This window comes from Macrobrachium rosenbergii, chromosome 16 (assembly GCF_040412425.1).
Source record: "Macrobrachium rosenbergii isolate ZJJX-2024 chromosome 16, ASM4041242v1, whole genome shotgun sequence".
Classification (NCBI taxonomy): domain Eukaryota; kingdom Metazoa; phylum Arthropoda; class Malacostraca; order Decapoda; family Palaemonidae; genus Macrobrachium; species Macrobrachium rosenbergii.
Window position 1 is genome coordinate 22,535,518 of NC_089756.1, and position 15,447 is coordinate 22,550,964.

The window sequence follows — 15,447 nt, forward strand, 5'->3', positions numbered from 1 at the left end:
TTCTTCACTGTAGATTGGGATTTGTATGTGATGTAATTCACAGTAACAGCACCTGTTATCATTGTACAATCAACCCCCAGTATTCATGGGGGTTAGGGACCACAAACACCTGCAATATGCTGAAATCTGTGGTAAGTTGGTACCCCTCGTCTAAAAATGCTTACAACTGCCTACAGTATTTTAATAGTTCAAACACCAAATACCCTGTATACCTAAAACTAAAATGCTTATAACTGCCTATTTTAATAGTTCAGACACCAAACACTGTACATTATAAAAAATAATGGTATGTTTAAGATTACATAAATCATACGGTTACTCACCAGTAACGAATGTTGATTAAAGATGGTAATGATGAACTGGCTGTGCAGTCTGAAGAATGATGATGAAGATATGACTGCACATCAAAGCAGAGGAGTTACATCTCTTCTGGGGGTGCCTCTTCCCCTTCTTCAGGCACCTCTTCAGGGGTTTCAGGAGGTTTTGGAGGGTCCTTCTTTATCATGGTGATCAGGTACTTATTCATGCTGATGAGGAGGTTATTATGGGGCACTATGCACACGTCAAGGGCACATGAAATGTTATGGAATGTTCCTTATGAGGATCCCATGACTCTATCATCTCCTGTAGCTTCCTGACTTTCCTCAGAATTCAGGACAGACATTCAAATTCTTCCAAATCCTGGTCCATCAGGGGGTCAGAGTGGGCATCAATGAGGGTGCCGACTTCATCTCCAACATGGATCCTCGCAAATAACATTCTCCCCTCATTCTCTTCCTTCTCAGTGTACCGGATGATATTCTCATTCACCCCATAATGGGCGGCTACTGCGGTATAACTTTTCCCTTCCCTTTAGGTACTAAAGGCAGGAGTGTGGTCACGACAGACCACATTCTCCTTCTACCTTCGGAACGGTGCCCGTAGGTCCTTGGACACTTTTTCCTTGGGTCCTGTGGTGGCTGCTCAAAGTTGTGTAGCTCACCCAGCCCCCCCTAGAGGTACAGGTAGCATCTAGTCTAAGGTGTACGCTTGTGAAAGAAAGAGCATGTGTGAGTGTGACTGGCCTTCTCCCTTTCTCTTTTCATACCCTTCCAATCCGCCGGGAGGGGGGAGGGGGTTAGTGAGCCATCACGTGCTGGACAGGCGTGCAGTGTAGGTGAATTGTACTACTGAGTATCCTTTCTGTTATCTAATGTACTGTAAATTAATGAAGCAATTTTTACCCTCTCTCTAACAAGGGGAGAGAGGGGCTGACAATAAAACAAACCTGTTGCTTATCTTTAGCTTTATTGTCCCCGACACCATAGATTCATCTAAGCCTTTTTCACATCAGTGATGCTGCTCAAACCCAATAATTCGAAATGCCCAGAAGTATGGCAGTTGAACACACTCAAGTTCAACATGCCAGAGGCATGGGACTCCTTCCTTTGCTCTACACAACCAGGAAGTGAGGCCCAGGTGAGGGGAATAACCAGTCAGTTCAGAGGCTTACTCAGAATCCTCCCACCAAGAATTAAGTCTTCCACACATAAAGACTGAAGGTTTGTATTTGTGTAGGAACAAATGACAAATTTTTAAAGTAATTTGTATTTTTCCTAACATACAAACCTTAGGTCTTTGCATATTTAGCCCACCTCAGGCCACCCCTCATTCTGCTACCTGGGGGCTGAATGGTAAATTGAGTGTGTACCAACTGGGTGGGCGGAACTCCCACCCTACTGTCAGTAGTTAACTACCCTAACCACCTTGGTTAACCCTTAAGTGACAGGCTAATTATATATCATGCAGCCCCCCACACCGGGCAAACTTTAAGGTTGGCGAATGTAAGAAAAAAAAAAACACATCAATGGAAAGCGGAAGATGTGCAAATGCACATGGTGTGAGAACAAAATTTCTAAAAAATTTTCCCTACCTTTCATGGGAAGTTGAAAGTGACTATTTACAACCCTGTGTGGGCCTCTTTTACAAACCACTCGTAAATTTTACCAAGTTGTGCATGATCTTTCTAATAATTTATTTTATTTTGTAAAATTATAGTTAGAGCTCACACAGTATCATAACAGATAAGAACTAAAATCAGTAACAAATTCTGAGTATGTTTGTTGTAAAATATTTACGTAAATTTACTGAGATCGGGAGATGCAGTAACTTTTTTGGAGGCATACGTGTTCTTTCTAATATTTCTTTGCACTTTTCTTTGCAAAATTACAATTATAAGTGGCATCATATCATAAAAGATAAGAACTAAAACCAACAGCAATCCCTGGGTATATTTATTAGCAAATAAATAAAAAAGCATCATGGGAGAGAGAGGAGCAAGACATCCCCCCCATCAAGTCAAGAACAATACTGATCTCCCTGAGACCCCCACTGATTGTGCTGAGCTGAATTCTAAAGTTGCCGCCATTCATTTATGGGCCGTTGAAGTGATGCAAACTCTTTCCCACTCAATATAGCCAAATCATATGGCACGTAGTATTAGTACTCCTTAGAGGGGATCCGTTCACCACCCAAAACCTGTTTTAGATCCTCTCATGAGGGGATCTGTCCACTAAGGGTTAAAGTTAAACAGCCGGTTCCAGCTTTGCTGAAGGTATTTGCACCCATAAAAACCTCAGGGTTGTATGTTAGGAAAAATACAAATTACTTGAAAAATTTGTCATTTTTTTTTTTTATTACAAACCCATTATTTGAAACATAGCGTATTTGTGAATCACTTGATTCCTAAACTTGTCATTCCACTGTATGAAGGCGGCTCAGGTAGGTTGGTAATCAACTATCGCTCTGGGTATCTGCTGACTGGTGAACATCCCTCAGAAATTGTAGATTTTTTAAACTATTGGGGAATTACAATTTTTTTTTCCCAAATCACATTTTTATATTCCCAATAAATTATCATTATATAGTTTTCCTTGCACTAGGTGATAAAATTAATTACATTAGTGAGATGTCAGTGAAACTTAAGCTTGTGTTTGTAAAAAGCACTAGTAGATTTCTTACCTGGAGTGAAGATAGCTTCAGGTTGTTTATTTTTTCTTCTGCAGTGAAAGGACATTTCAGGATATGCAGTTATATCAAGGTCATACTTCAAGGTAACTGGTCCCATAGGAATTTACTACTTTTGGCAACTTTGTTTTGCACATTTTGCTCACTGATGTTTTATACATTTGGCATCATTAACAGCTGATGTTTTAGTATATACTAGCCAGGATGCTTATAAACATGGGTATTTAATTATTGTGGCTTATGTACTCTTCCTTGAGGTCTTACAGACCTTATGTTTGTATGCCTTTCTAGGGCTGTCATTTAGATATGTGGCATATTATCTCCAGCATTTAGGCTTCATAGAGTGAATTCTCTTGTTTTCTGCAGAGGGCCATCATCCCAGATCCACTAACTGGATCAGCATTACAAGTCTGCTTAACTGTGGAAGGTGGGGATTTTTTAGTTGCATACATCTTGCCAAACAACTGATAACGATACTCAGTTGGTTCAGATTCTCTGAAATTTATGGTTATAGTTTTTACATGTGTTGGTGCACTTATCTGTTCAGTTTTGATAAGGACTGTGATGGACAAGCCAGAAAGGTTTTTTGTTATAAATTAAGGATTGAAAGAAGTTAGTAAAAGGTATAGCTGGTTTAGAACTAGTGGTTTGTTCATGTCTGAAAGTTAATGTTAGTTTCTTGTCATATCTGGCTGGAGTATAGGAATTAATTTCTTTTTAACTTGAAAACAAAATTATTTATTTTGTAAAGTCGAGAAATTTATCCCATGCAGGAGTCTTTAATGGCTTTTGTGTCTTTACAGGCCCCTTACTTATTTGCCTGCATTTGTAGTCTTTGAATGTCCCTATGCTAGTAATACATTGCCTACAATGTTCCCAGGTAGCCTTCAGTCACCTTCCTCATATTTGTGAGCCTGAATTGCTGTCAACAGCTCTGTCAAAAATTCCTCATAGTGTTGCATCACAGCTGTACATTATTGCCATAATTCACAGTAATTCTAATAATTACTTTTAATATTGTCACTTTGTTTTAAAGCGTTGAAAGAGTTTACTACTCTATAGCAGGTACTTATATATATATTTCTTGTCTACCTCTGTATTGTGGGATGGCTAATTGTGAGTCAAAGACTGGGGACATGTCTTGTGAGAGACATACATATTAAGAAGTAGCATTGTGGAGTAGGGTGGCTTGCTCATTTCCTCTCCACCTTTAATGTCCAGCTAAGCTCCAGTAATCACTCATTTACAGCTGTGTAGTGGGTGAGCCACAATCAGGAATCAAAATCTAGACCTTGCAAGTGCCAATTCTTGTACTAGTTGAGATGGCCATAGTCACCCTATCCTGCCCCGGTAGGGGAACACAGGCACTAAGTCCCAGGTAGAGGTGGTGGAAGAATATGAGATAATCAGTTTACCATCCTTGGTGGGAGCTTGAGTTTTGGAGAATTTGGAATTTTGGCAAGGGATAGTAGCTGAGCCATGGGTTGTGGAAGTTTTACAACAGGGATACTACATCCCTTTCCTGGAGGCAAGCCCCTGTCGTATTGTACTTTCCAGTCTTTTTCAAGTAGTTCCCTATGATATAGAAATTCTAGACTTTTGAAGCCCTAGAAGTGTGATCCTTAATTACACAGTGGTCCCGAAGTCCTCTGTAGGATGGAGACCAGTCATAGACCTGGATCACCTGTGCAAGTTCCTTCTGCAAGAAAGTCCATTTTGAAAGGGATGGTCATGGCCTCACTTGTGTATAAGATGTATAATTTTGTATTCTTTTTCATTCACCATCAAGGAAATATCTGCACTTCCTGTGGGCATGGAGTTTCTACTAATTCTAGTTCCTTTATATTGACTTGGTGATGACACAAATATTCATCAGAACAATGGCACTAGTAGTGGCTTGGGCCCACGTACTAGGAGTTTTATCTGGATGACTGGTTGGTCATGACCTCCAAACTCAAAGTAGTCAGGCACTTTGAGTTTCTACTACTACTGTACTTACCTAGGTCAACTGGAAGAAATCAGATCTGGTTCCTTCCAAAGAGGCCATATATATAGGATGAAATTAGTCAACTGAGGTATGCACTGCATCCATTCCAGGTACAAAAGTCCATCTGCTAAATACTGGCAGGTAGTAACAGGACAACTAAGTCTTCGGAAAAGTTAGTCCCCATCAGCAGATTCACCGCTCCCTTCAACTAAAATTATTGAGGTGTTGGCAAATGGTTTTGATACTGAACAGTGTCTGAGTACTATTCATGAAAGAAGTATTGAAGGCTTAGTGTTCTGTTGGCTCTGCCAGACCTAGAGCATCTCTGGTACAGTTGACCCCTGCATATTCGCGGTTCAGCATTTGCGGCTTCAGTTATTAGCAGATTTTTCTGTGGAACGTATCTCCAAATTATTTGCGGAAAATTTGCCTATTTGCGGATTTTTTGTTGAACAATATTCACTAATTACACTATTTTCATGTTATTTTCATTACTAAGTAACCTTTTTTTTTTATAAAAAAAAATGATATACTAATTTTCAAATATTAATACAGTATTAACGTTTACTAACTTTCCAATATTAATATTAATGTAAACAGCAAAATATCAATAAATTTTTTTTTTTTTTAGTACATATTTAAATATTTCTTAACTCAGAGAGAGAGAGTAAGCCTGGGGAAAGAAACAGGTTTGTAAGCTTTTCCCTGGTAATTGATTGATTGATTATGAAATTTAGGTCTTGAAGACCAAATGCCAGAACCAAACTGGTTTTCTCCCCTCTGCATAGGAGGGACCTCCTTATAGTGAACCCTCCCGGTAGCTACAGATCCCAAAACTAGTTTTCTCACCCTGTTATAGCTCCTACAGCTACACCGCTCAGAAATGATATTGAAATGATATTAATGTGATATTGAAATATTAAAATTATATTAAAGTGATATTGAAATATTAAAATTATATTTAAGTAATATTGAAATGATATATTGTAACCCCTGCTTAAAATGCTTATAACTGCCTATTTTAATAGTTCAAGCACCAAATATATCTTAAATGCATTTTTAGATGGGGTTCCAATAGATCTTGGATTTTTGGTATTCGCCGGTGGTTGTGGTACCTAACCTCCACGAATGGGGAAGGGTTGACTGTATATAGATACCTCCAAAGTTTGAATAGGAAGGTCACTTGATAGAACTTCAGATAACAGAGGAATGGCAGTTGCATGTCAACATGTTGGAACTTTGTGCTGTCTTCCTAGGCCCACAAGCATTTGTCATGTCCTCAGATTATTGAATTTTCACCTATATGTTCACATACCTAAGGAACCAGAGAGGAATTCACCCAGTCATTGTGTTTTCTAGTGGTAGTGATCTTCTGGATGAAGGAACACAAATAACAGTTGCCCCAAGATTCTATCTTGTGGCTGTGAAACATGGAGTACAAGATTCTCCCTTCAGAATGGTCCATTAGCATAGGTGGTTGCAAGATGATTTGGTGTTGGGGGGGAGGGGGAATTCCACTGAACAATCTCTTCACAACTTCTTTAAATCACAAGTTGCTATTATTGCTGAACTAGTTTCTACCACCTTGGGTACAGAGACAACTTTAGCACTGGCTGTAAATCTATGCCTTCTCCCCCTTTGGACTAATTTAATAAATACTGGTTAAATATTACAGTCATCAAAAGATAGTGTCATAATTCTTATAGCTCCTCTGTGGCCCGGTAAGATTGATTCCCTGATGTTTTGGATCTGCTGAGACTGTCCAAGATCTTTCCTTATGGAGTTGACTTTTGAAACACCCCTTTTTCACAGTTGGGGACTAAAGATCAGACCTCTGAGTTTTACATAGTATTTTTGGACTTAAGTCAACCCTTTAGGCAGGTCCTTTCTAGGCCAATGGTGGGTCTCTCTTAGGTGGGATGTAGCCCAGTCTTGAGAAGTCTAACCAAGCCTCCCTATGAGCCCTTGTACAAGGTGCCAGTACTGTACTTGACTCTTAAAAAACTGCATTTTTCACAGCATACTCTTGTATAGATCTAATTGTGTGTGTAAATGTCTTCTTATTTGTGCCTGAGAAAGAGCCATTTGGTACCAGCATTCAAAAAGAAGTGTCTGCTTTGATAGACGAACATTGGTAAAAATATAGATATAGTATCTAGGTGTGATATTTCTTGGTTAAAATATTTTAGAAATTATTTTTAAAATGCTTAAATATATTTTTAAATACAAAGTTGTTTTCACTTCCCAGTACTATTATACAGTATGGGCCTTTCAACAATCCAGTGGGATTACAGCTATGTATTGCACTCTTTGAGTGCACATCTGGCATGCCAACATCATTTACGTCACCACTTTTCCATTCCCTTTGGGGCGTAAATTCTATCATACAAAACAGTAGTTGTTCATCATTATTATTTTACAAGACTAACTATATAGGAGATTTAATTTGGAAATCGATTATTAGTAAAGAAAATATGTGCTGTACTGAATGTTTATGATAAAAAGCTGAGCAGTTACATCTTGTACTGACTGCTAGAGGTGTGTTTTGTACCTATTTAGGCTGAGATTAGAGACGAAAATAGTTCGTCAATTAAATAAAAATTTTTACCGTTAAGTAATGTGAAAATGCCAAAATTCAATTCAGTACTATTTTTCTCATGGGAATTCTTTAGAGGTAATAAACCCTATGAACTCCTTATGGAATTTACATGATTACCACCTTTGTATCACACTGCCAGACAGTTTGATGGCAAACTTGTATCAGTGTCAGAACTGTAATGATGAAAATATGACACATTAGGTTTACATTAAAAAATAATTTGTTTTATTTATAGTACAAGAGATTTGTAGAGAATCAAGTTCAAGTATACAGTCTATAGTTGCATTGTTTCAAAAGTAGCTAATGAGCCTCGTGTCTGCCAATACAGCCATTATGTACATTAAATTTAATATAAGTAAACTTGTTTTATAGCTATTATGAAAGTGTGTTACAGAGAATGAGGTTGTGAATAGTTATCTATCTTACAATGTAAGCGTTATGTTTTGTTTCAAAAGTTAACTCATGAAGAGTCTGTTTGCCAATACAGCCATAGTGGATGACAGTTGTAAGTTCAAATAATAAGGATAAAATAAGACCCTTTTTTGGCCGGTAAATCTTGATCTGTTATTGGAGATGTGCTTAAAATCCATAAGTTTAGCGAGGCGTACTATCCTCATCTTCATAGGGGAATGTAACTAAATCAGTATTTCTGTGTGGACAGAATATTTACATCAGGTTCCTGCTTGATCTTTACATTCCCTCTGATGATGATGATGATGATGAGTACAGTAGTCCCTGAAAAGCTTAAGGATTTTAAGTGTATCTTAAACAGTACAGTATATCAAGATTTACACTCAAGAAAAGTGCCCTATTTTATCGCCATCTTTGAAGAACGTGGCTGTTCCTCACTGTTTTCACTTCCAATAATTTTACATTATATCAAGAGGTAATAAGCACTGGTAATAAATTTTTTATCTGTACACATCAGCTGCTGTAAGTGCAGTATCATAGCTTACTGTGTATTTTTCAATGTATTTCAGAGCACACTGTCGCAGCTAACACTGCAGCAAGTTCAAATTGTTCTTGATGAACTGGGTTGGCGTGAGAGATTTGGTCATTGTGCCGCTCAGGCTTACACGTCAATGACAGAACACATTACATACCTCACAGCGAGAGAGTCTGAAAGTAAGTATTGTGTAGGTTATGTACACTCGGCAAGAAAAGTGAAGATACAGTTTTTTTAAATCTTCGGACATACAGTATATTGCTCAATAATGCGACATCTGGCAACTTTAGAAGGGGGCTTCAGTCTTGGTGTTGGTTTTTGCTTGACCTCCTATAACTTTCAATCATTCTACGATTCTGACATCATTGATACTTAAATGCAGTGGTAGCGTTGCAGTAGTCGTTCAAGTTGTAATTTGCAGCGTTCTGAGCAAAATAAAATTTTTCGGCGTATCCTACCACCAACCTTATGCAAATGAATTTATGACACCACAATGAACGAATGCTTGCATCATCGGAAACGCCGATCTTCCATAGTGAAATCAAGAGTTAAATTTGAGCTTAATGGGAAACAATAAAGGAACGAATGCAATGTTACGATGAGAGAGAGAGAGAGAGAGCTGTTGTGTAGGCTTAGGCCTATATGTAGAGCTGCTCATTTCATTATTTTTTTTTTTTTAGAGATTGAGCGATACTATATTGTATAGCATGTTTTAGGCGATGGAGAGAGAGAGAGTTGTTGTTGTGTATGGCTAGGCTCATATGTAGAGCTACTTATTTCATTATTTTTTTTTTTTTTTAGAGATTGAAGGCGATACTATATTTGTATAGTATGTTTTAGAGAGAGAGAGAGAGAGAGAGAGAGAGAGAGAGAGAGAGAGAGAGAGAGAGAGAGAGAGAGAGAAACTATGGCAACGCAGAGAGAACGGGCAACGCCAAGAAACATCCAGTTACTTGTGTTTCCGCGAATCTCTCCACACATCATAGAGAACGCTCTTGCAGATTTAAATAGATTTGGTCAACTTACCGTAGCTGTAGCAACATTTACTGCCATTAATTCCAGCTCACTTTTAACACCGTGAAATACAAATATGAATGTGTGAAAATTAAAGAAATTATCACTACCCTCGTATGATGATGCAATAATAAGCCTGTCCATAACGGAAAACAGTAAATATTACCGTTCTGATAAATAGTACTACACCGAGATATCCACACTATCTTTTTAGATTTCTATGGCTTGAACGTCATCTGAGAAATTCTGATTACTTCGGACATGCACGTGTTTTTAAGTATCTGAACGTTTTTGTTTTGGTGATTTAACATATATGATATAATTTGCATTGTATTTTCATATTCTGTAGAGCAAATTTATCAGATTATGTGTTTCTGTAAAGAAAAATAAAAAATTCGATGAACGAAATCTAAAGAAAACTGTATCTTCACTTTTCTTGCCGAGTGTACATCCATCAGAATTTTGTTTAGGCAATATGGAAAAGGCAAACTGATAGCCCATGATTTTAGAACTATGATCTCTGAACTGTTGAATATAAAGATGATTCTTAATGAAGGATGGGTACTATTTCTGAATCATAAACATGAAGTACAGTCATTGCAGGTATGGCCAATACCTAAATGGAATCTAATTTGTTCAAGGGTACCCTCTTGTCATATTTGCCTACTCCATTAAAGTTCACTTTGTCTTGAAGGTACTTGTTTAGTTGCAGTTTTACAAATGATCTTAAATATTCTGTATTTATGATGTTCATTAATTATTTTCTCAGTTTTGCCATGGGAATTCTAAGCTAATATGAAAGATTCATGCTGAATAATTATCTAACTGCTGAAAACCAAAATCAACACAATGTAGTCTTATTCTGGGTATTACTGGACCCCTATGCACTGGTAAATGTTGAAGAAAGGTATTGATAAAAAGAGATACAGTTGTGTCTTATTCTAGACAGAATTTTTTTTTTCATTGGGGTTTGAACTTTTGGGTCCTCAAACATTTGCCCACCTTAGTTTTCAGTGTGGGAATCAGCTGTCATTATAGAGAGGTAAGATTCTCTTCAAAAACAGGAATATTTATATTTATTTTTTAAATACCTCTTATTATGATGAATCACACCATCCCCCAGCCTCCCCACTCATATGGACAGAGAAAAAACTGAGAACAGATGCATGAACCACAACTTACCCCAAAAGGGAAGGGGTCAGTAGATAATATAATGAGATGATCTAGATAAAACTTTAGTGTTTGTGCTCTGTTGTCCTCCCGCTAGCACAGGAGTAGTGTTTGTACTCTGTTGTCCTCTCACTAGCACAGGAGTTTACAGCTATCATAATGGGCAGGTATTTAAAAAATAATTTTATTACAAAAATGTCTTTTTTTTTACAATTTTCTTACAAACAAATAGTGTATAATAGGAAGCTCCTCTCAAACCCCATTAATTTCTTGGATCTAATTGGTCAGAAAGCATTAATAGTTAGGTTATTAAATGCTGGAGACTTGGGATCCACAGTGTATGTGCTTGGCTAACGGCCAACTGCTTTTTGTTTTCTTATTATATTTCTTTGGAACAAGCACTGAACGGTTGAATTTTGACCATGAAATTGGGTTAGTTGAAATTATGGTTCTTTATGAAGAGATCATTGTATTTTTCAAAAATTAAATTTTTTCATTGCATAAATATGGCAAATTTTCTCAATGAACTGTTTTCTTCTAGACCCTGGTGTTTTGCATCTGCTAGACTTTGTAGCTCAGAAGCCACAGCACAACTGGAGATACAAGAGTCAGCATGTTCCCAAAACTTGGCCAGCCCTTCAACCCTCTATCATCATGAGTACCCCAAGTTCAGGCACTATCAGTCCTCAGGTTATAATGGATATGCCTTCTACCGTAAGTGTCATTTTTCTTTTTTATGAAAACTTAAAGTATTTTCAGTTAGGGAGATAGATATGTTACACCAGAACCAAGTTTGGCATGTGCATACTTCGTGAACTGTTTTTGTAGTTGACTCGGTTTTTTTTTTTTATTATTATTATATATAGTACAGGCACTCTTCCCTAATGACCAGGTTCCATTCTTATGACCAGGTTGTTAAGTGAATTAGTCCGTAAGTTACTAATTGTTCCTTACTATTATTTCAAGTGTATTGTACTGGTAGTGGGTCTATACAGGCGGTCCCCGGTTATCGGCAGGGGTTCCATTCCGAAAATCGCCGATAACTGAAGATCAGCACTTATTGGTGCCAATAACCGGGTATCGCCGCCTGTTAGGTATGTAGCGGCACCAGTACCTGATTGTCGGTGACAGTAAGCGGAAATCGGTGCATATTAGCGCCGAAAATCGCCAGTTTTTGTTGCTAGACAGTGCCGTAAAACCGGATCCGCCAACAACCGAGGACTGCCTGTATATTTATAACTGGTAAAATCAGTGCAGCCTGTTTTAGGTCTATGTCCTTCCTTTACTAGAATACTGTTCTCTGGTGTGGATACCTGCTTCTGCCAGAGATTTATGTCTTTTATATAAAGTTGTTCATGATAGGTTTCTGTTTCCCTGTGTTAGCATCGACAGATGGTCTCGTTTGTCAATTTTTCATAAGTTGTATTTTAACAGAGATCTGTTCGCCTTCACAATTGATCCTTGATCGCCTTCTGCTGAAAGCAATCAAATTTGCAGAATGGCAGTACCAATGTGCAGTAAATGTGCCTCTCTGTCAAACTTCTCAGTCCAGAGGTCCTTTATTCCTCACACCATTGGACTGTGGAACTGTCCCCCTGAGGGTGTTGTCCAATTGGAGCTTCAGAAGTTCTGTTGATGTAGTGCATTACTACCCTAATACAATTCTTCTTATATTTTAATAATTTACTTACATTTTTTCTATTTATTGATTAATTTGTTAATTTTTTCTCTTATAATAAGCGATCTCTTCTTTCTGTATTTCCTGTTACCTTCTGTTACTCCTTTCTAATGAACACCATATTTTTTGGAAGCTAGAATTTAAGTCAATGGCCCCTGTGGGCTTGTTCCATATGAATAAGGTTCATCTGAATAATAATAATAATACAGGTATTGTTAAACAAAATGGCAGTTTCAACAGCATTTATTTTATATAGTAAATGCACAATTAATTTTATCAGTTGCTTTTCTTTTGCTGGAATGGTTGCATCACTAAACCACCGGATATGAATATCGGACAATTGCTTGCACAATTCCAGCGCAAGAAAAGCAATTGATAAAACAATTGAGCATTTACTGTATAAAATAAATGCTGTTGCTTTAACCATTTTGTTAACAAAACCTGATTAAAGTCTTTTTCTAATTTTACAATAATAATAATAATTATAATAATAATAGTAATACAGTAATAAATAACATTTAAGTTAAGCACTTAACAAATTCCACAGTTTTTTTATTTATACCATTGACATGTTCATTTTTTAACCCTAGCGGGTCAAAAGTATGTGTGGTCATAAAGTGAGGAGTGTCTGTACTGGTAAAGATTCTATGAATACTATGAAAATTGTTTTGATTTTAAGAAGGAACATGTATGTACTGTATAGGGTTTTCCTTGTACCATCGTGGGATAGTTGTAAGATTAGAAAATATTGAAAATTTTTGCAACTTTATCATCAATACATTATTTTAAAATGCACAATTTTGCCGTCATCACATTATATAACATACACAATTTATGTAATGAATATATATATATATATTTTTTCATCTCTGCAGGCACGGTCACCTCTTGATCATACAAATAAGGTGGTTTTAACTCCACGGAACAGAGGAACTGCGTAAGTAATATTCAAAGATAATTTATTCAAGGAAGTACAAAGGTATTTTTGTTGAGTTCTTGAACAACTTTTGTACAGTGAGAGTATTGTTGTAGCTGTAATGCCAGTATTAAATGTTTGTCCGATTTTTGCTCTTCAGTAATGTATATTTATAATATTTCAGTTAAAGCACTTAATCCATTCCAGAAGGCTATCCTGTAACTGAATTTTCTTTAAACCAAGGGGATTTATCAAGAAATAATGGAAATTGGATCATTCCATTCCAGAACTCCAAATATATAATAAAATAAAAGCATTTTCACTTGGATTTAGTGACCTTAGCATGCAGAAATTATACAAAAGACAAAGTGAATATAGATGAAGGAAATGCAGTTTTGTTCTCACTTGACCTGTAATTGGGAGTTGGTGGCCCACGTGGAAGATGGTGACGAAGGTGAAGAGAAGAATCATTGACAATAGCATCCTCATTTAGATGTCCATGTTAATGATACTCCTCAGGGCTTCCAGACTAAGGTTCACAGAAAACTGACCAAGGTCAATGGCAATGGAAAATGCCCTGATAAATTTACAATCTTGGTTAATGCCTTGATAAATTTAAAATCTCGGTTCTAAGTGGTTACATCGTCCACACCCTTTCCTCTGCTCCTTCTGGAGTGTCGCCTCCAAAGAACTTGAGCATGCCGCCCAGACACTGGTTAGCAACAAGTATTCTTACTGTCAAGTTGCATGAGTATAGAGGAATTATGTTGACAGTTGGTACCAGCAGAGAAGCTGTGCCCATCAGGAGGGCATGAGGACCATAAAACTGGTTTACAGAGATTATATGATAACTAACTACATGAGTGAGGCAGCCCTGAAATACATCTTCTGGGCTCATTATTTCTTAAGGGGAAAATCCCCTTGGTTTAAAGAAAATTTAGTTAACCCTTAAACGCCAGGCCTCTATTTACAAAAACGTCTCCCGTATGCGGCGTTACGGTGAGTTAGGCGAAGCGGAAAAAAAGTTTTCAAAATCACAGCGCTTAGTTTTTAAGATTAAAGGTTCATTTTTGGCTCCTTTTTTGTCATTGCCTGAAGTTTAGTATGCAACCATCAGAAATGAAAAAAAATATCATTATCATATATAAATATTGGAATATATGACTTAGCGAAAAAAAAACTCATATAATTGTATACAAATCGCTGTAAACTGGCAGTTAAAGCTAATAAGTTAATTTTTTTAGTTCTATTGTACACTAATTTGATGATTTTGGTATATAACAAATTGTAAAGCGATCAAAGCAACACAGAAAATATTATCACAAAATGATGCATGAATTCATGAGCGGGCGTAAAATAATGTTTTTTTCAAAAATTCACCATAAATCGAAATATTGTGCTAGAACTTCCCGTTTGTTGAAAAATGAAGCTAATGATTGAATATTTAACTTGACTGCAAGTGTTTTAGCTTACAATTGCAGTTTTTGACATTTCAGTTAGTTAAAGTTGACCAAAGGTCTAATTTTTTCTATTTATACGTGATTTATATGAAAATATTTCAAAACATAAAAGCTACAACCATGAGTTATTTTTATTTGTATTGTACATGAAATTGTGCACATTTTCATATAGAAAACTTTATGTAACGACTAATATAAAGCAGTTGCAAATATTCGACAACGAGACAAAAGAATTTCTGAGATGTTAATGGGTGCAGCGAATGTAAGGAAAATGTTTTTTTCAAAATTCACCATAAATCAAAATATTACTAGAGACTTTAATTTATTGCAAAATGAAGGTAAACGATTGAATATTGCTAGAATGTAAGAGTTTTAGCTTTGCAGTGCGTTTTACCATTTGGTGTTCGAGTTAAAGTTGACGAAGAGTTGAAATTTGCTTGCAGTTATCGTGGTTTATGTGAAAATATTTCAAAACTGATAAAAGCTACAATATGAGCTATCTTCTATTTGTATTTCTACATGAAATTACACATTTTCATATATAAAAGTTTATGTAACGACTAATGTAAGCGATGCAAACATTACGACAACATTGTGAAAAATTTCTAGATATTGATGAGTTACGTGGCATGAGCGTAAAGGAAAAAGTTTTTTTTTTCAGAAATTCACCA

The 15,447-nt window shown here is 36.6% G+C and overlaps 1 protein-coding gene across 1 annotated transcript in view; it reads left to right on the top strand.

The window, feature by feature from the left end:
- row (relative of woc) overlaps positions 1–15,447 on the top strand; it is a 107,340-nt gene that overhangs the window by 59,294 nt on the left and 32,599 nt on the right. The window contains exons 15-17 of the mRNA XM_067118623.1: positions 8,573–8,717; positions 11,264–11,436; positions 13,276–13,337. Of these exons, the coding sequence (XP_066974724.1) occupies positions 8,573–8,717; positions 11,264–11,436; positions 13,276–13,337 (380 nt within the window). The remainder of the gene's footprint in view (positions 1–8,572; positions 8,718–11,263; positions 11,437–13,275; positions 13,338–15,447) is intronic.